We start from the raw sequence: 25,335 nt of genomic DNA, 5'->3' as shown, positions 1-25,335 counted from the left end.
CCAATCACAAGTATTATTCTAAATGCTAAGATACACTAAATTGTTTTCCTTAAAATCAGGAGCTAGATGGGAATGTCTTGATATTACCCTCATTGTTTAAAACTTCTGTTGTTAAATAACTGGCATAAGTATTAGAAAAGATAATAAAACCACACTTTTTGCTGATGATATAATTGTATGCCTAGAAATCCAAGACACTCTATTAAAAAAATATATGATAGTAACTAAGAATTGAACTGAAAGAATTTTAAAAGATGGTAGTATACAAAATGTAAGATAAAGCAGTTTTCCTCTAGCAATAACTTCCTAGATGAAATAGGAGAAAGACTATAACAGTGCTAAAATATATATTAATATGGGACTATCTATAAAAAGAAGCTCACATGATCTATAAGGATCTATAGAAAACTATAAAATCTTATCAAAAATGGAAAGATCTTAACAAAGTTGAATATAACATTTTCTGGTTTGAAATAACTCAATATCATAAAAACGTTAATTGTCTCAAAGCCAATAATAAATTTAGTTCAACCCCAAATGGAATTCTAAAATGATTTAATTGTCTAAAATATTCTTAGAATTTATAATGGATGAAAAAACACCCAAAGATATCCAAGAAAAGTATGGAAAAAAAGAAAACAATGTGTAGTTAGAGAGTAGGAAGATTGGTTTTGGAAATATCAGAAGGCACTGTATTATCAAGGTAGTCAAATGATTATGGTATGACATAGAAACAGACAAATAAATCAGTTGTTAAGATAGTTAATTGGAAATAGATTGTAGTATATTTAAAAATATATGTTAAGATGGATTAATACCACAGTTATAGATTGATGTATTTAGAGCAATTATACAAGAGCTCATATAAGAAAAAAGCATGTTACCATGTAGAAAAATGGGAAAAGGATACAAACAGATAATACATATAAGACCAACTCCAAATATAACAAATACAAACAACGTTTTAGCGTCTTCCCTGGCGGTCAGTGGTTAAGACTTTGCCTTCCACTGGAGGGGGTGCAAGGTTGATCCCTGGTCAGGGAGCTAAATGGAGAGGGCAATGGCACCCCACTCCAGTACTCTTGCCTGGAAAATCCCATGGATGGAGGAGCCTGGTGGGCTGCAGTCCATGGGGTCGCTAAGAGTTGGACACGACTGAGTGGCTTCACTTTCACTTTTCACTTTCATGCATTGGAGAAGGAAATGGCAACCCACTCCAGTGTTCTTGCCTGGAGAATCCCAGGGACGGAGGAGCCTGGTGGGCTGCCGTCGATGGGGTCGCACAGAGCTGGACACAACTGAAGCGACTTAGCAGTAGCAGCAGCAGGGAGCTAAAATCCCATATGCCTTGAGGACAAAAAAAAAGAAACAATATTGTAACAAGTTCAACAAAGACTTTAAAAATGGTCAACATCAAGAAAAAAAAACACACACACACAAAAAAACAAAACCTTAAAAAAAAAAAGATGCCCTAAAGTACTAGTACTCAGGAAAATGCACATAACACTAGCAATGAGCTGTCATTTCATACTTATCAAATGGCCAAGAAGAAAGTTAACATCTATTGCTGGCTGCAACGTGGAGAAAGAAAAAGAATGCTCTCAAACATCCCTGGCGGAAATGTGAAAACTTTCTGTTGTGAAACTGTCAAACAACATCTCATAAAATTAAAAATATTTATACTTTCCAACCCAACAGTCCCACTCTTAGGAATCTAGTCTCCAGAAAGAAAATCATCATGAATTAAGGAAATATATAAATGGTATTTCCTGTAAGATTGTTTTTAGGAAACCACTGGAAACAGATTGAATGCCTTATTACAGGGAAATGACTAAATCAAGTGTGAAATACCCATACCAAAGGAAATATGCAGCCATTTAAAAAAAATGAGTGAAAGTTCTGTCAAGTGACTTGGAGGAATTTCTACAAGATGAAGGAGGTGTTTAATGGGATCTTTTTTGCAAAACAAGTAAGAATAAAATTAACCAAAAAACGTACGTGTGTGTCATGCATTTGTGTCTGTTTCTATTTAGGGTTATACGAGTTGGGAGGGAAAGGAAGACATTCAGACTGGGCTGTTCACATAAGTCACCTTGGGCTGTTGGAGTGTCGGGGTGTGGTGAGTGAGCAGGTGGGAAGAGTTGCTTTCAGTGAAATCTGCAGAGAACGTCTCTTCCTTTGTGATGGGGGCATTACTGCTAAGTCGCTTGAGTCGTGTCTGATTCTGTGAGACCCCATAGATGGCAGCCCACCAGGCTCCCCCGTCCCTGGGATTCTCCAGGCAAGAACATCAGACATATTGAATTCTGACATTACGATACAGTGTATTTTTTCCTTCCCAGAAACATTTTCCTTATTTCTGCCGCTGCTGCTAAGTCGCTTCAGTCGTGTCTGACTCTGTGTGACCCCATGGACGGCAGCCCACCAGGCTCCCCTGTCCCTGGGATTCTCCAGGCAAGAACACTGGAGTGGGTTGCCATTTCCTTCTCCAATGCATGAAAGTGAAAAGTGAAAGTGAAGTCGCTCAGTCGTGTCCGACTCCCAACGACCCCGAGGACTGCAGCTTACCAGGCTCCTCCATCCATGGGATTTTCCAGGCAAGAGTACTGGAGTGGGGTGCCATTGCCTGAATTCAAAAGAGTGAGGGTTTTTTGTTTAACAATTCAATTCTCTTTACTTCTCCTTTAGAATTTACAATTTTAGATTTTTACACTCCCTCTCTAGGTTTTTATGTAGGTTTAAATTTGTTATGGTGCACATTTTTCTAAAGGTAGAATGCTGGGTTCTCTTGTTTACTATGCCCTTACTGACGCTTTTTTTTTTTTTTTGTACTTTTAGATACAACAGAACATATTTCTACGAGCAAATTTTATTAATATTCAAATGTGCTATCCTAGGTTATAATTAATAGGTGAGAATTAAGTGTCTTAAAGGTCTCTTTATTTGGTTGAGGGGGATCAGGGAAGGCTACCTGGAGGAGGTGTTGTGACACACAGTAGGCCTTCAAATGTTTGCCAATGAGGACACTTCTAAACTGACACTGAACCGTCAAGTAGGGATTAGCCAGAGAACTGGGAGAACAGATAGGTTATTTCAGACAGAGGAAACTCTAATAATGACAAGGGCATTTATTGGAAATTGACTATGTACAAAATAACTCAATAACTGCTCTGATGCATGAGCTCACAGATTCCACACATTAACCTTACTATTTCCAATCTATAGATGAGGAAACTGAGACTTAGAGTCAATGGGCTGTTGGGTGTCAAGCCCTCTTAAAGCACAATAAAGGGTGGAATTATGAGTCAAACTCCAATCTGTGTGTTGCCAAACCCTGAGCTATTATCCACTGCAGTGTATTAACAGCAGGTATAAAATGCAAGATTCTGTCACCTGAGTGTACTGAGTGAGTTAACAGCTCACCCAGGCGTGACCATACTGCCTGTTTCACATTTCACTACCTGAAAGAATTTGGTAACGTTTCACACCTGGATGTTTGTGCACTCTGCCATCTAGACCTTTTAGAAATATGTTCAATGAAGCAATTGCCAGTATTAGCCTGCAGGTGGTCCCAATATTAATGCTATTCTATAATTATTTGTATTATAATAATACTATAGTATTATAGTATTAAATAGTATTATTCTATATTAATTATAGTACTAAATAGTATTATTCTATAATACTATTCTATTCTATTAATACTATAGTGTTAATTTAGAATTCTAAAAGAATCTATTCTTTTAGAATATTTAAGATACCTAACTCTACTGAGTTGGGGAAAATATTTTCCCCAACATAATTCAATGATGTAAATACCTTTTTCCTAATTTTTTTTCTGGAAATCTAAATAACTTTTATGGTAGGCTGTCTTCAACAAAGCTGTTCTTTACTCATATGTGTATAAAGCAGTAAATGGCAAGGATTCTATTCTATTCCAAGTGAAGGAAACATAGTCAAAACTCTACCTCATTTTCAGCTCTGTCTTGGTCTGAGATCATTTGTTTACCAGGAACAGAAATCCTCTAAAACTAGCTAAGGAAAAATGAGGACTTTACCTTAAAGACTTGACTTTACCAGAGTATTTTGTAGATCCCAAAGGAATCGAGTTGGTTTGGATCTCAAAAAGAGGCTAGGAAAGGAACTGGAAAAAAATCAGGAATCTTGCATTATTCTGGAGTCGTGTGTTCTCTGATTCTCTCCTCTCTGTTCACCTGTTTTATTCTTTCTACTGTAGATCAGCCCCTTCTGTTTCAGGACACAAGAACCCTTACCAGTTCTGGATAACTCCCAGGTCACTGTACAATTGAGTTCCCTAGTTTAAATGATTTGAAGGGTGAATCTGGCCCACTAATAAATTGCCTCCCCTAACATCCAGCCCCGGTCTGCATAATTGTGAGCAAGGAGATGTGGGCTTTTTAGTATACAGTATGTAGGGTTCCCCTCCAGGGTCTTGGAAAAGATGGATCTCTAAGAATAGCGGGGGCAGTGGGGCGGTAGGGCTTGCTGCCATTAAAGTAATAGTCTATGCAGACAGTAGTAACAAGAAGGATATCATTTTACATCAGATCAACCAAGATTAGATATTCCTGTCCAACTGGAATACAAGTGCAGTGCAAATAATTTGAAGATACCTTTATGGAAACTTTCTAATTTCACATATATAGCTCTTAGGAAAATGTTGCTTGATGCCCACGAATGATATATTCTATAAATAATGTTTTCTTTAAATTTTCATATCTGATTTTAGGGTGAAATTTGACATGGACCTTAGTCACAGACTTGTGACTTGAGGACAACTTTCAGTTTAAAATGTGTTACTGTAACATATTTTGAGAAAATTCATGTGCTTACCCCACAAGGACCAGGCGTGTGCAGGTGGTTACCCATGTATATTTGTCAAATGAATGGATGCCAAGTTTTGCCAGTCTTTCAAGAACCATGCCATTCTGTTCAGTTCTGTTCAGTTCAGTCGCTCAGTCGTGTCTGACTCTTTGCAACCCCATGAACCACAGCACGCCAGGCCTCCCTGTCTATTACCAACTCCTGGAGTTCACTCAAACTCACGTCCATCAAGTCAGTGATGCCATCCAGCCATCTCATCCTCTGTTATCCCCTTCTCCTCCTGCCCCTAATCCCTCCCAGCTTCAGAGTCTTTTCCAATGAGTCAACTCTTCGCATGAGGTGGCCAAAGTACTGGAGTTTCAGCTTTAGCATCATTCCTTCCAAAGAAATCCCAGGGCTGATCTCCTTCAGAATGGACTGGTTGGATCTCCTTGCAGTCCAAGGGACTCTCAAGAGTCTTCTCCAACACCACAGTTCAAAAGCAGCTTTCTTCACAGTCCAACTCTCACATCCATACATGACCACTGGAAAAACCATAGCCTTGACTAGATGGACCTTTGTCGGCAAAGTAATGTCTCTGTTTTTCAATATGCTATCTAGGTTGGTCATAACTTTCCTTCCAAGGTTAGGGAAGCCAAAAAGAGTGTTTTGCCTTCTGTGTTATTCAGGGGATAATTTATGTACTCTACGATTTTGACTTTCCTGCCTGTGTCCTGCTGCCCAAAATGAGACCATCTTGTTCAACATTAGCACAGACTCAAATTATGAAACTCAAATCAGTCAACATCCCTGGCAAAGGCTTGACAGAGGTGAACGGGGAGAACAGTGTGAAGACCGAGGCTAAGAATAGATTTTCTTGGATGGCCTGTGGATATTCATCATGGCCTCCACTCACTTGCCATTATTAGCACTGATAATATCTGGCTGGCTGGCTGCTGCTGCTGCTGCTGCTAAGTCGATTCAGTCGTGTCCGACTCTGTGCGACCCCAGAGACGGCAGCCCACCAGGCTCCCCCGTCCCTGGGATTCTCCAGGCAAGAACACTGGAGTGAGTTGTTATTTCCTTCTCCAATGCATGAAAGTGAAAAGTGAAAGTGAAGTCGTTCAGTCGTGTCTGACTCTTAGTGACCCCATGGACTGCAGCCCACCAGGCTCCTCCATCCATGGGATTTTCCAGGCAAGAGTACTGGAGTGGGGTGCTGTTGCCTTTTCCGATCTGGCTGGCTAGATTTCGTCATAGTCTCACGTTCTATTTTCTTCTGAGTGAATTTAGTCAGAGCTGATGCTACTAAATGGATTTCTAACCCAGAGCCTTGGGAACATTCCAGGGGATGCTGAGTGGAAGAACAACCAGGTAGCATTTTTTTTCCTCTGCAGTTTCCTGCTCTGACAGTTCCCCCTGGAACATAACACCTGCCCTTCCACAGTTATCATAGGATATATAGATACAAAATAGGTTCTCATTTTTATTTTTTACGTTTCTGAACCTTAGTCTCTACATTCTGTTCATTTGTTATATTTTCTTTCGAGATTCTTGAGAAAGGGCATTTATTTTTAGCAATCAGTGAAGCTATTTGAAAAGTGATTGGTTCTGCTATTGTATTTGCTGTGCCCCTCAAAGCACAGTCCTGAAATAAGGACTTGAAAACATAGGTTAGAGAGGAGCCTCTGGCTCTAGTCACAAGCTAGACATACTGTATTTGATACAGTCCACCAGATTCTACTGAATTTTAGTCCATTATCAGTTTAAAAATATTTCAAATAGGTAAAAGCACAGATAGGTGACTATCTGTAGTGATAGTCAAACTCATGGATTCAGTGAGCGTGCCCACCACATGTGCTTCCCTGATGGCTCAGACGGCAAAGAATTTGCCTGCAGTGCAGGAGACCCGTGTTCAATCCCTGGGTCGGGAAAATCCCCTGGAGAAGGGAATGGCTACCAACTCCAGTATTCTTGCCTGGAAAATTCCATGGACAGAGAAGCCCGGAAGCTACAGTCCATGGGGTCGCAAAGAGTTGGACTGAGCAAATTTCACTTTCCAAGAAATCCTTATCTCCAAGGTGATGGTACTAGGTGGTGGGGCTTTTGGGGAGGTGATTGGGTAATGAGAGCATAGCTCGCATGGATAGGACTTGCACCCTTACAAGAGGCTCTAGAGAATCTCGCACCTCTGCTACTACATGAGGACGCAGTGAAAAGACAACTGTAAACCAGGAAGCCTCTTCTCACCAGACACCGCAGCTGCCAGCACCTTGATCGTGGACTTCCAGCCTGCAGAACTGTGAGAAATAAATTTTTGTTGTTTATAAGCCTCCTAGTCCATGACATTTTTCTTAAAGCAGCTCAAATAAACTAAGACACAGGTCTTCACCATTTTCAAGTTTAGACATGTGTCTAACAATGGGGACAACCCCACTCCCACTCAGCAGGGCTAATTTTTTGGTAGCCAGCTCTTGTGTAAGTGTTTTCACAGTCTGTGATTTTCCCACGGTCAGATTATCCTTTTGGCCACACCTGTTCATGCACTTAAGCACCAAGTCTTGAATATTTGTTATCATATACCTGATATTATGTGACTCTCAAAATAGTTGTTGCCGTTCAGTCACTACGTTGTGTCCAACTCTTTGCAACTCCATGGACTGCAGCATGCCAGGCTTCCCTGTCCTGCACTATCTTCTGGAGTTTACTCAAATTCATGTCCATCGTGTCGGTGATGCCATCCAACCATCTCATCCTCTGCTGCCCCCTTCTCCTTTTGCCCTCAATCTTTCCCAGCATCAGGATCTTTTCTAATGAGTTGGCTCTTTGCATCAGGGAGCCATACTATTGGAGCTTCAGCATCAGTCCTTCCAATGAATGTTCAGGGTTGACTTCCTTTAGGATTGACTGGTTTGATCTCCTTGCAGTCCAAGGGACTCTCAAGAGTCTTCTCCAGCACCACAATTTGAAGGCCTCAATTCTTCAGTGCTCAGCCTTCTTTATGGTCCAACTCTCACATCCATGCATGACTACTGGAAAAACCATAAAACAGTACCATCTCCTTATTACATAAATTCTCCTATAGATGATTTATCAAAAAAATACCAAGTCACTGAGAGTCTCAAAAATACCAAGAGATTTGGGGTGTGCCATCAGTTGCATAGATGCATTCCTTTCACAGATGCATCTGCTAATTCATTTTTACCAGTCTGCCTAAGTTGAAACAGAGAACAGTCTCCATGCTCATTAGGTGGATGACCCAATAAACATCAACAGCTGTGACAGCCAGTTGAGAAGTGCTTTTTCCCCTTTCACTAAAATTCTCGTTTATTTGATGGGTTCTCAACTGTTGGTGGTTCAGACGGTAAAAGCATCTGTCTACAATGCAGGAGACCTGGGTTCGATCCCTGGGTCAGGAGGATCCCCTGGAGAAGGAAATGGCAATCCACTCCAGGACTATTGACTGGAAAATCCCATGGACAGAGGAGCCTAGTAGGCTACAATCCATGGGGTCGCAAAGAGTCGGACACGAATGAGCAACTTCACTTAACTGTTGGGGAGATGCGGGGAGTGGCCTTGCCCAAAGTCTGGAGAGCAGACTGGGTCTCTTTTGGGAATAGAGATGACATTTCTCTTATATTGTTCATTGTCCTTTGGAAACTCATTTCAGAAGTCTCTCCATCTCAAGAAATTCTTCAACCCATGGATGAATTCTACGGAACCCATAGGTTCTGAAACCCAGAGACTGGGGTTCGAGTCTCCCTACTTGGAAGCTGCTAACTCTGCATGTTTAGCCAGACCATTTTCTGTGGGGAGTGGTGGGAGTAGGGGTGGGAGGGGATGGGATACAGGGTATTGGTGAGGGGAGCTAAGAATATTTTCATCCAGGTTACAGGATGACAGTGGCCCTTGGACTGGCAGCCCTGCAGAAGTAGGAATGGCCACGTTCATCCATGTTCAAACCACAAAGAATCCATCTTAAAAACACCGTCATAGTTCATTCTCCCCAGAACCAAGCAAGACCCAGACCCACATTGATCTACAGGTACCAGCTCAGTTTCTGTGGAATCAGAAACATCTGATGTTACAACTCCCAGTCTCCTGATATTTTTCTTTTCTGTCTGCTGCTGCTAAGTCACTTCAGTCATGTCCAACTCTGTGTGACCCCATAGATGGTAGCCCACCAGGCTCCCCTGTCCCTGGGATTCTCCAGGCAAGAACACTGGAGTGGGTTGCCATTTCCTTCTCCAATGCAGGAAAGTGAAAAGTGAAAGTGAAGTCGCTCAGTCGTGTCCGACTCTTCGCGGCCCCATGGACTGCACCCTACCAGGCTCCTCCATCCATGGGATTCTCCAGGCAAGAGTACTGGAGTGGGGTGCCAGTGCCTTCTCCGTCTTTTCTGTCTACTCTTCCATTTTTCCAAATTACCTCTTGGCTGCCAACACCTTAGATTTGCCTGTTGGGAGCCTGGTAGTTGGGACATTTAAACCAAAGAAGTGGATATCTCAGACTCAGTTCTCTTAATGTTTCCTCCGGCTCTCTAAATTCCTTTCTCTGAGATTTCTTCCATGAAAGGTTACTAAGACATTGTAATTCTCACTTAGAGTGTGAGTCTAATTTATCCCAAGTTCAAAATTTTTCACGGTCTAGTATCTGTGCATGCTCAGCGGTGTCTGACTCTTTGTGACTCTTTGGACTGTAGCCGCCGGGCTCCTCTGTCCATGGGATGTTTCAGGCAAGAATACTGGAGTGGGTTGCCATTTCCTCTTTCAAGGGATCTTCCCCTGCATTTCTTGTGTCTCCTGCACTGCAGGCAGATACTTTTGCAGTTTTAGATCAAAGTTTATCCAAGAAATATACATTGTGTATTTTATGAAGCAGGAATGAGAATACAGTGGTGAACAAGACAGAAAGTTCCCTGGTTTCCTAGAGCAGGCATTCTAGGAGCAGAATGGCTCCATAATTCATTCACTTCAGAAGTCAGAGAGAAAAATGATGCTAGAAATAGGAAGGAACTATGCATTTGCCATGTTGTATAGTGTACTATAGACCCAGAATTGAAAAAAAAAAAGACTTCACAACAAAATATTCAGATCGATTACTTCCATTCAGGAAATAACACTATTTTTTTTTGCAAACTAGAAATTACATTATCCCTCTTTTCTTTAAAGTTCTCTTAAATCGGTAATTATTCAAGGTCTCCATCCAATTCTCATCAAATTGCCCTATTTGTAAGCTTCCTATTTCTGTGCTGAAATGGAACCTATAAAATACCTTAGGGGCTTAAACTGTGTGAGGCAAAGTGGTATTTAAGTCTTTAGTTGAAATTATAAGCTTTGAAAGTGTTGCATTTTTAATTTATGGGAGTATTCCTCCACTTCCTTTTGGGGGGGAGGGTGGTTAGGGAGAATGGGAAATACTCAATATACGTTTACTACATTGACTGTCTTCTTTTTTAAATACAATTTTCATTAACTGGAGACTTAGAAACACTTCACACTGCTTGCAGGCATCTGTAAACTTCGTGGTTCCCCCCGCCCCGACCCCCGCCCCCAAAGCAGTTTCTTACCGCTAGTCCAATTCTCGCAGCCAGAAAAGCTATTAATAAATACATATCAAGTTTTTCACCGATCTTTCTTCCAGAAAAGTGCAAGTGAAAAGGAAATAGAGAAGAAGGAGTACGGAGGAGGAGAGAGGAAAAGAGGGGAGAGACTAGGGGAGAAAGAAGCCAGAGAATGAAGGCGTAGCAGAGCACTGAAGCATGGACTGAGGACGAGCGGACCCAGCGCAGCCGCGGCGCGGAGCCGCCTGTGGCCACTGGTCCCCGGAGCTGCCAATCCGGGCGTAATCCTGGAGGAATTTCTCCCGGGTTTCGCTGGGAGTCACACTGCCGCCTCCTCTCCTCGGGCGGCCAGGAGGAGTCCGGAGAAGCCGGCCGGGGAGGGAAGAGGGAGGGAGAGGGAGGAGGAGGGAGGGAGCTGGAGGAGGAGGGAGGGAGCTGGAGGAGGAGGAGGACCCGGGGAGGGAGGCGGCGGCGCGGGAGGAGGAGGAGGCGGAGGAGGGGCGCCGCGGCGGAGCCACTAGCCCGGCTCGGACGCGCTACTCTCCAGATACTCCGGGAGCTCCAGCCGCGCGAATCGCGCGCCCCCGCCGCTCTGCCCCCAAACTTCAGCTGCAGCTACATTCGAAGCCATCTAATTTATTCCTCAAAAAAATCAGAAACGGAGCAGCGACACAGGGAAGGAGTCCGCGGAGGAGTAAAACCACAGCAGAGCAACAAGATCCTCCGAGCCGCCTCCCCCGCCCGGAGCCACAATCCGGCCTCGGGAGTGGAGGAGCCAACAAGTGAGAAGGCGCCGCGGTCCCGGGGCGCAGCCGGAGGAAGCGGGCGCTCCGGAGCCCCGAGCCCCTCGAGTCCCCTCGAGCCCCCAGAACCGCGATCGCTGCGGCAGCTCTGCTCCGGATCGTTCTGCGCGAGCAGCGCCGGGCGCTGGGCGAGAAGCTTCGTGTTCTCCCTCGTTGCAAGCGGGCGGCTGGGAGCCACCGGTCCCGGAGGAATATGCGGCGCGCTTGGATCCTGCTCACCTGGGTCTTGGTGGCCTGCGTGTCCGCCGAGTCGGTGAGTTGGGCCGGGCGGGGGGCGCGCGCGCCTTTTAGGGTGCGGAAGCCGAACCGACTCCGCAGACCCCGCGGGGAATCGGGGAGCGCCCCCTGGGGGATGCCCTTCTAGCCCCCCGCTGCCAGACGTATCGCTGGGGATCCCCCGGGGATCTAAGGGACAAATGCGCTCCACGCCTTCTCCCCTTTCCCTTCCCGCAGAAAAGCGCCTCTCGCCGAAGTTACCCTGAGGTCCCCCGGGATGAGAGCGAAGGTATTGCCGTTTTGTCGAACCGCGGAGGCCGCTGAAGAGGTTCCCAACTTATTCACCCTCCCGAGGGTCTTGCTGCGTGGCCGAGAAGGACCGATGGGGAAGGGGGACGAGAGAGAGGAAGCGTGCATAGGGCTTCGAAGGAACTGGTCCCCCCCGCGCGCTCCCCGAGACTAAGGGACGGCCTGGAAACTTTGGGGGTCCCTTCCTCCGTGAACCCTCCCCCTGTGCCCCCCCTCCCGCCCCCCGCGCCAGCTTCCCTACTGGATTGAATGCAGGTTCTGGGAAGATGAGGCTAAGCTTTTTAAGAAACCCGCGAAGTGTCCGGAGAGGAAAGTTTGCAAAAAAGTTCTTTTGTTTGATGTTCCCAGTGGCTGGGGCGAGAGAGCAGACACTACGGGGTAACGCGACCCGCGGAGGCGCGCAGTCCTGGGTCCTGCTGGGGAGGGGCGGCGGGAATGCGTGGAAAAATGCACCCGAAAATGCCGGGGTGCGGACCCTGGACTCGCAGTCCCGGCGACCCGTCCTGCTTGAGGGTCCAGGGGACTCGCGGGCCATCAGGGGCGGGAGGGCATCTCTTATGGATCGCGTTCGAGCGCGGCAGCTGGGCGAGACGGGGGTGCGGGTGGCACTGCGCTCGGCCTCGGGTCGCCTGGCCGCTCGCAGCCTGAAGCTTCCAGCCTGCCGCGCTCGCTCTCGCGGACCCCGGCCGGGGTGCCCTCAGGCCCGGGGGAATCTCTTCTCCGGCCCCGGCTGCGGGCAACCCAGCCTCCCTCCCCGGCCTTGGTGTTGGGAACTGGGTTTCCTCTCCTCTGGCTCGAGGGTTGGAGCTGGTTTCCCTACGACGCCCAGTGAGCGCCCTCTACAGGGAAATGCCTCCTGGGCTTGCCCTTGTGCCTGGCGGCCCCTACCTGGGCGCCCTGAGCTTTGTCCGGCTGGGTGGAACCCCGAAATACCCGCGAGCCCGTTTGCAGCCTCAGCGCGGTCCGGGGCCTCGGGTAGGGAGGACAGCTGTTTCTACCCTCCTCTTGTTCCCCATACCTCCTCCCTTGGCTACTTAGCAACGTGTCCATTTCTAGTAAACCGGACCGTCCCTTCCAAGACAAATCATGTCATCTTTAGGGGTGGTTTTGTGAGGTCCCCCCCCCCCCCCGCCTTTGGCGTGTTATTCTTCCCTTCTCTCCCGGCCCCCTCCTTTTTTTTTTTTTTCCTTTTAAATTGATATGATTTAGGATTGGGAAACCTCTTTGGCACCTAGCAGCCGATGTGGCATTTATCATCAGTGCGGAGGGGCTCTGGGTGTGCTAGCAGGTCGCCAAACGTTACGCGAGATTGGAGAGCGTAGACTGAACACATGAAAATTTGGGTGCTCCGGCTGGCTGTAGAGCTCCGAGCCTTAACGGCATTTCTCTTTGGCATACGATCGTTTATATCCGTTGGGATTGGTAATCTCCCAGCCAGTTATGAACTTTGGCTCTTTGCACACTAAAAGAGACAGATTCTCTGTTTCTTTCAGAAAATCATTATTGCTCATCTTGTTGCAAAACAGGGCAAAGGGAGAACTCTATCTAAAGGTTTTTTGGCGAAGCCTGCGTAAAAAGCTGTGCTGGGCTAAGGAGGTCCCTTTTTGCTGAGTCCTGTTTGGAGATTTGCTAGAAAGTGTTACTATTTGAGGATTCTACAGGAAGAATATCTCCCTGGGTTTTTTCTTAAATCCAACAGTGATTCATAAGGAAGCTTTTTGGCTGAACTATACCTGTCTTCTCCCCTGACACCCTCCCCACTTCCCCAACTCTGTATCTTTGGGTTTCTAGTATTTCTCATTTCCATCCAGAATTGGATGCGTTCCAAATAAGGTGTTTCACTGTGGTAGATACCATTTTCAGGAATTGGAATATCATTCAAAAGGGTGATTAGAGATTTTTAAAATGTCAACTGTAGCATGAATGAAGACTGTAGCAGAGAGTCTTTGTGAAGGAGGCAGTTTTTCGCAAAAGCAGCTGTTTCAAGGCCCAGGAAGGCCAGTAGTTCATTTAAATAACTTTTCAGTCTCTATTTGTTTCAAGTGTAGCCGCATAAATGAAAGACTTCATTTTTCAACATTTTAGCCATTCTAGTACATTATTTCCAGTACTTTGCATTTTAATGGGAAAACTGCAACTGTTTTCCGGGGAGTCAGAAATAGTGATCGTCTGAACTCAGAGCTTCTCTTTTATTGGAAGGAAAAGTATCTGCAGTTAGTGCATTCTTGAGTTTTATACCACGTTCAAGGGGGAAAAGAAAAGGAGATTCTCAGCAACTAAGGCTCAAGGCTATCTGTCTGTGGAAAGGAACCAGTGGCCCTTGGTTTCTGCATGCTGGAGACAGCAGGGAGAGCTTGGTCATGGCCGTGCATTTATACTTCCCACTGCCCATGCGAGGGGAAAGACTGACGGAGTGTGGCAGTAGTGATATGCTGCTGTTTCTCTATTAATTTTTTACATGATTGTTTATCTTTAGAAATAATACATTGCAGACTGCTATAAACATGTAATTTGAACTGGAGATATGTTTAAGAAAAGGAAGTGTTTTGAACTAGTGGAATTTTATACCCATGCTTAGATGTGTGTAAATTAAAAGAAACTGTCAAATCATTTGGACCCATGCATTACCTCTCATGTATTATGAAAGGCAGGCATTGGAAAGTTTGCATTCGAAGGAAAAATTAAATTGGAACCATATAACCTTTTGCAGTTCCTTGAAAAAATAAATTTTGGCTGCTCTAGTAATGTAGCTAATTATACTTGCTAGGGAATCTTAGAGGAACAAGGGCTCTTTCTCTGTTAGTTGGATTTTAGCAGTAGGAAGGAAAGATCTTATTAAGATCAGGCCTGTGGAAGAATGGGTGTCCATAGGAATTTGAGTACACCCTCCAACTCCTACTTCTGGGACCTGGAACGTGTAATTTTGATGGTGGTTGCCATTTGGGGGACTGCGTAACGTGATTACACACGTGGCATCTTGAATAATCACTAGTTTGAAAAGGATATCAAAAGATCATCTAGTTTTTTTTTTTTCCTGAGCAGAACTAGTCCTCAAGTCTCCAGAAGCCCCCCAGTGACCTCACTAGCCAACTTGGGGCCAGGAGTCTACTCAAGTTGGCAAAGCCCAAGGTTGACCTAACCACACAGAGCCTGGCCGGCTGTGCCATTAAGGTTTATAGGGAGTCCGGTTAAGTCACTGTGCTATTGGCCTGTCTGCTGGCAGAAATCTTGGGTCACAAGAGGAATGTCATCTGAGTTTAGATTCTCACAAGATTGTCTCTCCTCCATTGCCTAAAATCAAACCAGAAGATCTTGCCCATCGTTTTCTTCTTCGTAAGACAGAAGACCCGCTGTTCATGCCACTGTCGAAGGTACATTCCTGTATTTCAGAACCACCTGATTCTTTCATGCACCAGAAGCCAAATAAAGTTTTAGAGAAAAGCAAGAAGTAATGAAGAACTGGCTTGTTTTTGCAGAAAACAAGCTACTCTCTTTTAGTCGCCTCTGCCAGTACCCTCATCTTAATTCTAGACTTTCAGATTTGAATCTTGAAGTCAGGTCCCTGATGTATTCGTAGTTGTTGATTTTGTGACCAGTTGACCACTGAATGCACCGACATGTTGTTCATTCCATGATATTTATTCAGCATCTACCAAGTGTTCAGCGTAAAGGCGTGAGCAAACCAGGCAGCCCCTCTGTCTTCTTGGAGCTCATATGTTGGTGATCCAGGTAGCATTCCTTTTCACATTTTTCTTTGTTGGGGCCTTGCCAACGTGTAAAGCTGACCTGGTGGCTCAGGGGTTAAGAATCCACCTGCCAGTGCAAGAGACTCTAGTTCAATCCCTGGGTCAGGAAGATCCCCTGGAGGAGGAAATGGCAACCCACTCCAGCATTCTTGCCTGGGGAATCCCATGGACAGAGAAGCCTGGCAGGCTACAGCCTATGGGGTCGCAAAGAGTCAGATACAACTTAGCAACTGAACAAGCCAGCATGCTTCCCATGTTAGCAGCCATGTCAGTGCCCTTCCTGACCCAAACATTTATCCTGTTGGATTTATTTAAAGGATAAATCAAACAACACCTGCTCTTTGATTTATCCTGTACCACTTTGTGTTTCCCTTGTTATCCTGGTATGGAGTCTAAGTACCTCTGCCTTTCCAGGTGGCCAATGCGGAGACATAAGAGACCTGGGTTCGATCCCTGGGTTGGAAAGATCCCCTGGAGGAGGGCATGGCAACCTACTGTAGTATTCTTGCCTGGAAAACCCCGTGGACAGAAGAGCCTGGTGGGCTACAGTCCATAGGGTTGCAAAGAGTCGGACGCGACTGAAACCAGTTAGCACAGCACAGTTAGCCACCACCCCGGCCCCCATCACTCTCCATCACGTCTCCCCCCCTCGCCACTGGCCTCACCTTCATGAATGCTCCCTGGACATGGCTACCTCTTCAGTGTTTCTCCTTTTGAATTCTGTTGATTCATATCCATGCTCCCAGGGAGCCTTTTATGATTGATCTAGCCATATTTTTTCCTCTTTCTGTAAATAGTAAGGCAGACTGATAATCCGAATCACTGAACGTATGTAAAAAATAAAGATTTCAGGGCCTTCTAACAATCAGAAGCCTAAAACGGGGTGGGTAATCTGTATTTTTATGAAGCATCTCAGATGATGCTAATAAGGTAGCCACAGTTGGTAACCACAGGTCCAGTCACACACTTTACCCCTTCTTACAAGCTATTTTGTATTAGTCCTGAAGCTCCCCCCGAGTAAGAACCTGTGACCCTGAGGGCCAAGATAGAGACAAAGGACTTGGGATGGAGAGATGCTGGTACTTTGCTGCTTACTTCCTGTTAGGACTTGGACAAGATACTAAATATTTGAGTCACTTAAAAAAAAATACATATGTGTGCATATAAATTGCACTTGAGAATGCCTTTATCACAGGACTGTTGTGAGGGTAAAATGAGGGAGCACGGGAATGGTACCTAAGGTACAGAAAATAATAGTATTTTTTTCTTTCTTGGGCTCTGTTTTCTTGGCTATGAAATGAGAGATCCATATTTGATGTTCTTGAAGCCCCTGAGCCCTCTGAGGGCATGGAGATTGACCCCATCTGAGGAGAGGGCCCTTGTTTCCATAACTTTGACCCCTGCAGTAAACACCTGTTGATGCTCCATATTTAAGTGCAGGTGCCCATGGCCTGGGAAATTGGAGTCTGTTAGACCTGCTGACACTCAGCTTTGCTGTGGCCCCTGAAGATGGTGTGGTCTGGAATCAACTGAATCCACCAGCCCCGGGGGAGGACCTGGGCTAGTTTGCTGCAAGTTTTGACTCTCTCGACCTCCAGTTTCATCAACATTGTAGTGTTGGTGTGAAGAATAAATGAGTCCAGTGCTTCCCATCCGTGTACATTCCCGCTTCCTTCCGTGTCTGAGTCAGTGTCCTTCAGTTGGATCAAGTTTCTAGCTGGGAGAGAGTTACAGTGGCATCATGTGCTTGAGTGCCCCTGGGCATCTAGAATGAGATGGCATGGGAGGTGAGGCGTGTTGGGGAGCTGTGAGTAGAGATAAGAAGCATTTTGATTCTTTAAGAGTAGAAATGCGTGGAAGAATTTCTGGGGTGACTGCCTAGAGGGGTGATTGGCTCTGAGTAAGAAAGGATTCTTGAAATAGATGGTGTATGTCTGTTTTTCTCTGGTGTCTCAAAGAGTTGATGGGACTAGGGAAAGCCTTAAAATCATTGGAAAATTCTCCATTTAGCAGAGTGAGGCCAACTGGTATACCTGTCAGTGCTATACAAGCCACGTCATGGTCTTAGACTCCAACCTATAGAAAAATGTTATTAAAAATGAGATATGTTTTCACATTTCTCTCCTCTGCTGTTGAATCTGTTCTGTGAGAAATGTCACAAAGATGCTGTAGTTGTGTCCTTTATAAAGCATTTTGATGTTTATTGTCTTTTCTTATGATTATACAGGTATATTAAATACGAATGTACAGATGTTTAAGGAGAATGTACAATTAATAGAGTTTAGTCTCATGGTAAGAATGACACATAGAACAAGATACCCAGCGAAAGGAAAATTATTTTTTAAAAGTTCTTGTCAAAAAAAAGTAAGTTAAAAATGTATTTTTGTACAATTTATTGTTAAGTATAAAGGCAATAAAAGTAAATGTATAATGTTGAAGGCAAAAGTGATGTTTTGCACACACATAATTAACAATCATAATCCCTGTGGGACCTCAGCTTTCCCATCTATAAAATGATGAAGTGAACTAGAAGAACTTTCTGTCTTTAATATTTATCTTCTTCTATACGCTTCAGGGTATAATTGGAGCAATGTTAAGATTAACCTAATCAATAAGTAATTATTAAGCTCCTGCCAAATACTTACTATTCTATTACTGGAGCAAGGAACTTATTCATGTTACAGAAAAGCAAGTCATTTCTGCTAGCTGGTTGTAATCAGTTAACTTGAGCTAGGTATTCATCATGTACTGGGATTACATACATCACTCTAAATATTCAGGATCTAATGTTCAATGTTTTCCCATGTATGTTCTCATATAAGCCAGTGTATTATAGCCTCAAAAGCAGTTAATATGATAGAACTCACTTTCATTCTAGAGGGAAGACAGCATGACTTGTTGATATAATTTGGAGGGCTTTTTGAAGCATAAACCACCGAGGGGATCTCAGGCTACTCTTTTGGTTTCTGGCCTTGGCCTTCATTTGCAGAGACGGGCCTTTAACGTCTTCCTTATGGGTTCTTTCTATAGCACCAGAGCCCAGCGTCAGTGCTGTGAAGACAAGAATCTAAATGAGCAGATAGTAGAGTGGCTCAGAGCCTGGGCATTGGAGTTAGACGTGCCTGGGTTAAAGTCCACTTACTGTGTCACCTTGGGCAGGTTTCTTAACCTCTCTGTGCTTAGTTTCCCCATCCATAAAGTGGAATATCCTAAAATAGGGTCTTAGGACTATGTAAGACAGAATACATCGGAGCTTTTAGCACAGTAGCGTATCTACACTCTATGTCAGATGTTAGTCACTAGTATTCTAATACCTGGTTTTCCGCCTCTAAAGTGTGGGGATTTGACACACTATATGGGCTCATCTGATAAGTTCCAGTCCAGAGAGTGGCCCCGAATATGCATGATAGAATGGTTTTTCATAGCTGGGTTCTTTCTCTGACTTGGGCAGGCCTCGCTCTACCCTCAGATATTGGGGACATTTTTGTATTGATATACTCGAGATACTTTTGGTTTGGTTCTAGGCCACCACAATAAAGCAAGTATTGCAATAAAGCAAATATCACAATAAAGCAAACCACATGAATTCTTTGGTTTCCCAGCACATATAAAAGTATGTTTATACTATACTATATTCTGTTATGTTAAAAAAATCAATGTACATTATCTTAATCAAAAATACTTTTCTGCTAAAAAATGCTAACCATCATCTAAGGCTTCAGCAAACTCGAATCTTTTTGCTGGTGGAGGGTCTTGCCTTGGTGCTGATGGCTGCTGACTGATCAGGGTGGTGGTTCCCAAGGGCTGGGGTGGTTGTGGTAGTTTCTTAAATTAGACAACGGTCAGGTTTGCCACATAGGTGAACTCTTCCCCTCATGATTTCTGTGTAGAATTTGGTGCTGTATGATCATTTTACTCACAGTAGCACTTCTTTCAAAACTGAAATCAGTCTTCTCATACTCTGGTGCTGCTTTATCAACTTAGTTTATGTCATATCCTAATCTTTTGCTTTCATTTCAAAAAGCTCTTTGAAAGATCAAAAAGATCTATGAAGATATTCATAGCGTCTTCAGGAGTAGATTCCATCTCAAGAAACAACTTTCTTTGCTTATCCATGAGAAGCAACTCGTCATCCGTTGAAGTTTTATCATGAGATTGCAGCAGTTCATTTACATCATCAGGCTGTGCTTCTAATTCTAGTCCTCTTGCTGTTTTCATCACATCTGCAGTTACTTCCTCCACTGGGCTTGAACCTCTCAAAGTCATCCCCTCAAAGGGTTGGAGTCAGTTTCTTCCAAATGCTTGTGAATGTTTATATTTTAATTCTTCCCATGAATCACAAATGTTCTTAATGGCATCTAGAATGGTTAATCCTTTCCAGAAGGTTTTCAGTTTACTTTGCCCAGATACATCAGAAGAATCACTATCGATAGCCTCATGAAACGTATTTCTTAAATAGTAAAAGTTGAAATGATCTATGGGCTGAAAAATGAATGTTGTGTTTGCAGGCATGAAAACAGCCTTCATCTCTTCTCTCAGCAATCACCAGGTGCATTGTCAATGAACAGTAATATTTTGAAAGGAATTTTTTTTTTTCCTGAGCAGTACATCTCAACAGTGGGCTTAAGATATTAAGCAAACCATGTTGTAAACAGATGTGCTTTCATCCAGGCTTTGTTGTTCCTTTGACAGAGCACAGGCAGAGTAAATTTAGCATAATTCTTAAAGGTCCTAGGATTTTTGGAATGATAAATAAACACTGGCTACAACTTCAAGTCACAAGCTTTATTAGCCCCTAACAAGACAGTCCTTTGAACTTTGAAGTCAGGCATTGACTTCTCCTCTGTAGCTATGAAAGTTCTAGATGACATCTTCTTCTAATAGAAGGTTGTTTCATCTACACTGAAAATCTGTTTAGTGTAGCCACGTTCATGAATTCTCTTAGCTAGATATTCTGAATGGCTTGCCAGAGCTTCTACATCAGCACTTGCTTCTCACCTTGTACTTCGTGTTACAGAGATGGTTTCTTTCCTTAAACCTTAAGAACCAACCTCTGCTAGCCACAACCTTTTCTTCCACAGCTTCCTCACTTCTCTCAATCTTTGCAGCATTGAAGAGAGTCAGGGCCTTGCTCTGGAATAAGGTTTGGCTTAAGGGAATGTTGGGTCTTCCCTGATGGCTCAGTTGGTAAAGAACTCACCTGCAATGCTGGAGACCTGGGTTCAATCCCTGGGTTCGGAAGATCCCCTGGAGAAGGTAAAGGCTACCCACTCCAGTATCCTGGTCTGGAGAATTCCATGGACTGTATAGTCCACAGGGTCGCAAAGAGTCAGACACGACAGAGCAACTTTGACTAAGGGACTTTTATGTCTGGCTTGATCATTAAACTTTTTCTATATCAGTGATGAGGCTGTTTTACTTTGTTCAAATTTGTGTGTTCACCTGAGTAGCACTTCCAGTTCCTTCAAGAATTTTTCCTTTGCATTCATAACTGCAAATGTTGGGCACAAGAGGCCTGGCTTTTGGCTTCTCTCAGCTCTAGACATGCCTTCCTCACTAAGCTTACTCATGTCTAGCTTTTGATTTAAAGTGAGAGACTCTTCCTTTTACTTGAACATGTAGAGGCTACTGTAGGGTTATTAATTGGCCTAATTTCAATATCATGTGTCTCAGGGAGCACGGAGGCCAAAGGAGAGGGAGAGAGACAGGGAACCGCTGGCCAGTGGAGTGGTTAGAATACATACAGCATTTGTTAAGTTTGTTGTCTTCTGTGGGCAAAGTTCATCCCCAAAACAATTATAATAGTAACATCAAAGATCACTGATCACCATAATAAATACAGTAATAATGAAAAAGTTCTCAAAATGTGAAACAAAGACACAAAGTGAGCAAATGCTGGTTGGAAAATGGCACAGACAGACTTGAGAGATGCAGGATTGCCTCAAACCCTTAATTTCTAAAAAATGCGGTATCTTTGAAGCACCATGAAATGAAGTATGCCTGTACTCAGCCTTTTCTCTAAATGTGGGCAATATCAGAGAATGTGGCATTGATTATTTCTGGCCCATGATAAGTTTCTCCAGTAATTTCATCTCTACAACTCTCTCCAAAGGAAATAATTGTAGCTGGGTAAATGTATTTATTGAAGCTTTACTTATGATAGTTAAAAAACTAAAAACAACCTCAGTGTATAATACTAGCTGCTGCTGCTGCTGCGTCACTTCAGTCGTGTCCGACTCTGTGCGACCCCATAGACGGCAGCCCACCAGGCTTCCCCGTCCCTGGGATTCTCCAGGCAAGAACACTGGAGTGGGTTGCCATTTCCTTCTCCAATGCATGAAAGTGAAAAGTGAAAGTGAAGTCGCTCAGTCATGTCCGACTCTAGCAGCCCCATGGACTGCAGCCTACCAGGCTCCTCCGTCCATGGGATTTTCTAGGCAAAAGTACTGGAGTGGGGTGCCATTGCCTTCTCCGGTATAATACTAGAGGAATGGTTAAACAAAAGATTCTGAGTTACACATTAAATATCATACAGCCATTAAAAATGGATTTGAAGAATGTTTATAACTTGAAAACTGTTAATAATAAAAAAAAACTCTGATATACAGCTGTATATAGACGACTGTGTAAATCTTCAATAAAAAAAAAAGCTATACAGTAAAACCCTGATTATCTTGAATAAATTTGTATATATCTATACATATATGACAGAGAAGGTGATGGCACCCCACTCCAGTACTCTTGCCTGGAAAATCCCATGGACAAAGGAGCCTGGTAGGCTGCAGTCCACGGGGCCGCTAGAGTCGGACACGACTGAGTGACTTCACTTTCACTTTTCACTTTCACGCATTGGAGAAGGAAATGGCAACCCAGTGTTCTTGCCTGGAGAATCCCAGAGATGGGGAGCCTGGTGGGCTGCCATCTATGGGGTTGCACAGAGTTGGACACGACTGAAGTGACTTAGCAGCAGCATATATATATGTAATGGTAGTCGTGGCTTAGTTGTTAAGTCGCATCCGACTCCTGCGACCCATGGACTGTAGCCTGCCAGGCTCCTCTGTCCATGGGATTCTCCAGGCAAGAATACTGGAGTAGGTTGCCATTTCCTTCTCCAGGGTATATACTGTGTATTTATGCATCCACAAATCTATGCATATAATGAAATTGCATAGAACTAAATGAACACAGACGTAAACACAAATGAATGCAGGTAAAACTGGGGAAATCTGAATAGGAATGGTTGATTGTATCAATGTCAGTATCCTTGTTGTGATGTTTAATTTTATAAAATGTTACCATTGGGGGAATTGGGTAAAGGGTACAAGAGAAGTTTCTATATTATTTCTTACAATTTCAGGTGAATCTCAACAAAAAAATTGAATCTCAATTTCAGGTGAATCTCGATCAAAAAATTGCATTAAAAAAGTGGCACCAGATCTAGGTGGTTTTACAAATAAGTTCTGCTGATCCTTCAAGGAACAGATAATTATTCCAAAGCTTAGAGCATGACAGAAGACTGTTCTTTGTCATTTCATGAGGTTAACATTATGTCAAAAGCAGACAAGGTAAGCACAGGAAAACAAGTGTTTAGGCCAGTTTCAATTGTGATCATAGATGCCAAAATTTAAAGTAGGATTTATCAAGCTGAGTATGGAAGCTTACTGAAAGAATAATAATGAGTTCAAGTAGGGTTTATCCAAGGAATGCATCAACATCAGAAGAGCAGTGCAGTCTTTGACAGTTTAAGGGAGATAACAATATGATCATCTCAACAAAGGCAAAAAAGCATCTGATAAAAGTTTACAAAAATGTTAATGTAAGGCTCTAGTATCTGGTTAAGTGAAGACTTACTGTAGAAGGCTTGGTACATCTGTGCTGAAGGCTCAGTTCATTTGACATGTTTAGGAACCAGAAGGGCCACTGTTTACTGAGTTGTTAGGCAACAGTCTCCGCTTGCATGGCTGACAGGTGTGTGGCATCGCAGTAAGTATGGGTCATAACATACATAGATCTAACTCACGTGCCGTCACACTTCTGGTGCTTCCATGTTTCCCTTGTGCGCCCACCCAAACGAAGATAACACAGGGGATGATATTGCAGGTCTTGGAATCAAGTATACTGTGGTTCAGTTTCTGGTATTACCACCTGAAAGCCATATGACCTTGGGGCGCAATTGCTTATCATCTCTGAGCTCGTGTTTTGTTTTTTTTTTTTTTCAGTGTAAAATCGGGAATTATAATATTTTGCTTTTGGGTTAATTTTCAAGACTTGCCTCTATAATGACTGAACACTTCTAATAAAAAAACTAACCCACAGTAGATGTTTTAAACACATTTGGTTCTCTTTCCTTTCAGCGTTAAGTTTTGTGATTCTGGAATGTATTATATATGCGTCAATATGTATGCATGTGTCTTGTTTCTCGCTTGCATTCTGACCCTTGGCACCAAGGGACATACATTTTCACACAATTTATGAGCAGTTTGGTTTTCACTAAGCAGGGTGTGATGCTGCATTGTTTTTGTTTTTTTTTTTTTCCTGCATCATCCGTTTCCTGGATTATATTCAGGTGAAGCTCAAAATAGACTTGCATTCAGGTTGGAAATTTAGTTAAGACTTGAAATATCTGACCTAGTACCTGGGATTGTAACTGTAAAATGCTTCAAGGTGGTCAACATTGGAATCCTATTGTAAACACTGATTCATCTGTTAGATATGCTAATGAATTAAAATCTTAACTTCATTTATGTCTCACCTCTGAACTCATTTAGCGACTTAGCAGCAGAGCAGGGAATATTTTTAAAATTTTAATTTCATGGCTGCTATCACCATCTGCAGTGATTTTGGAGCCCAGAAAAATAAAGTCAGCCATTGTTTCCACAGTTTCCCCATCTATTTGCCATGAAATTAAAAGATGCTTACTCCTTGGAAGGAAAGTTATGACCAACCTAGACAGCATATTGAAAAGCAGAGACATTACTTTGTCAACAAAGGTCCGTCTAGTCAAAGCTATTGTTTTTCCACTAGTCATGTATGGATGTGAGAGTTGGACTATAAAGAAAGCTGAGCGCTGAAGAATTGATGCTTTTGAACTGTGGTGTTGGAGAAGCCTCTTGAGAGTCCCTTGGACTGCAAGGAGATCCAACCAGTCCATCCTAGAGGAAATCAGTCCTGAATATTCATTGGAAGGACTGATGCTGAAGCTGAAACTCCAATACTTTGGCCCCTGATGCGAAGAACTGACTCATTTGAAAAGACCCTGATGCTGGAAAAGATTGAAGGTGGGAGGAGAAGGGGACGACAGGGGATGAGATGGTTGGATGGCATCACTGACTCGATGGACATGGGTTGGGGTGGACTCCGGGAGTTGGTGATGGACAGCGAGGCCCGGTGTGCTGCGGTTAATGGGGTTGCAAAGAGCCGGACACAACTGAGCGACTGAACTGAACTGAAGGGAGTATTTTAATTGTATTTGAGTTGATTAGATTTTGTAATTGTCCTGATTAGTTATTGGATGAAGATTTATATTTGGTAAGGCAGTTGTTGTTGTTGTTTAGTCATTTGACTCTTTTGTGACCCCATGGACTGTAGCCCACCAAGCTCCTCTGTCCATGGGATTTTCGAGGCAAGAATACTGGAGTGGGTTGCCATTTCCTTCTGCAGGGTCTTCCCAACCGAGGGATTGAATCTGTGGCTTCTGCCCCGTCTCCTACACTGTAGGTGGATTCTTTACTGCTGAACCACTGGGGAAGCTGTGGTAAGTTAATTCATGTTACTGCCTATCAACCAGGTGCAAAGCTCTTACTTGTCTCATGAGTTATAAAGAAATGACATGATACCTACCTTCAAGCCACTATTATGTATCTTTTGATTATTC

The 25,335-nt window shown here is 43.6% G+C and overlaps 1 protein-coding gene and 1 long non-coding RNA gene across 4 annotated transcripts in view; one reads left to right on the top strand and one right to left on the bottom strand.

Moving 5' to 3' along the window:
• Nucleotides 1-5,781: 5,781 nt before the first annotated feature.
• Nucleotides 5,782-10,746, bottom strand: LOC129627044 (uncharacterized). Its single transcript, XR_008702399.1, has 3 exons — nucleotides 10,394-10,746; nucleotides 7,408-7,856; nucleotides 5,782-7,124 (listed from the first exon to the last, which is right to left on the bottom strand). It is a non-coding gene; the product is annotated as an uncharacterized LOC129627044 (long non-coding RNA).
• Nucleotides 10,747-10,869: 123 nt separating this feature from the next.
• SDC2 (syndecan 2) overlaps nucleotides 10,870-25,335 on the top strand; it is a 122,666-nt gene continuing 108,200 nt past the window's right edge. For 2 of the 3 annotated variants that reach the window (XM_055546611.1, XM_055546609.1), the window contains exon 1: nucleotides 25,031-25,215. Coding sequence is in view for 1 of the 3 variants with exons in the window: in XM_055546607.1 (XP_055402582.1) it covers nucleotides 11,384-11,443 (60 nt within the window). In the remaining 2 variants the exon portion in view is untranslated. Of the gene's footprint in view, nucleotides 11,444-25,030; nucleotides 25,216-25,335 lie in introns of those variants that run through there. The other variant, XM_055546607.1, reaches the window with a different exon arrangement.

Source organism: Bubalus kerabau, chromosome 14, assembly GCF_029407905.1.
Source record: "Bubalus kerabau isolate K-KA32 ecotype Philippines breed swamp buffalo chromosome 14, PCC_UOA_SB_1v2, whole genome shotgun sequence".
NCBI classification, from domain to species: Eukaryota; Metazoa; Chordata; class Mammalia; order Artiodactyla; family Bovidae; genus Bubalus; species Bubalus kerabau.
This window is presented reverse-complemented; position numbering and strand designations above follow the sequence as displayed.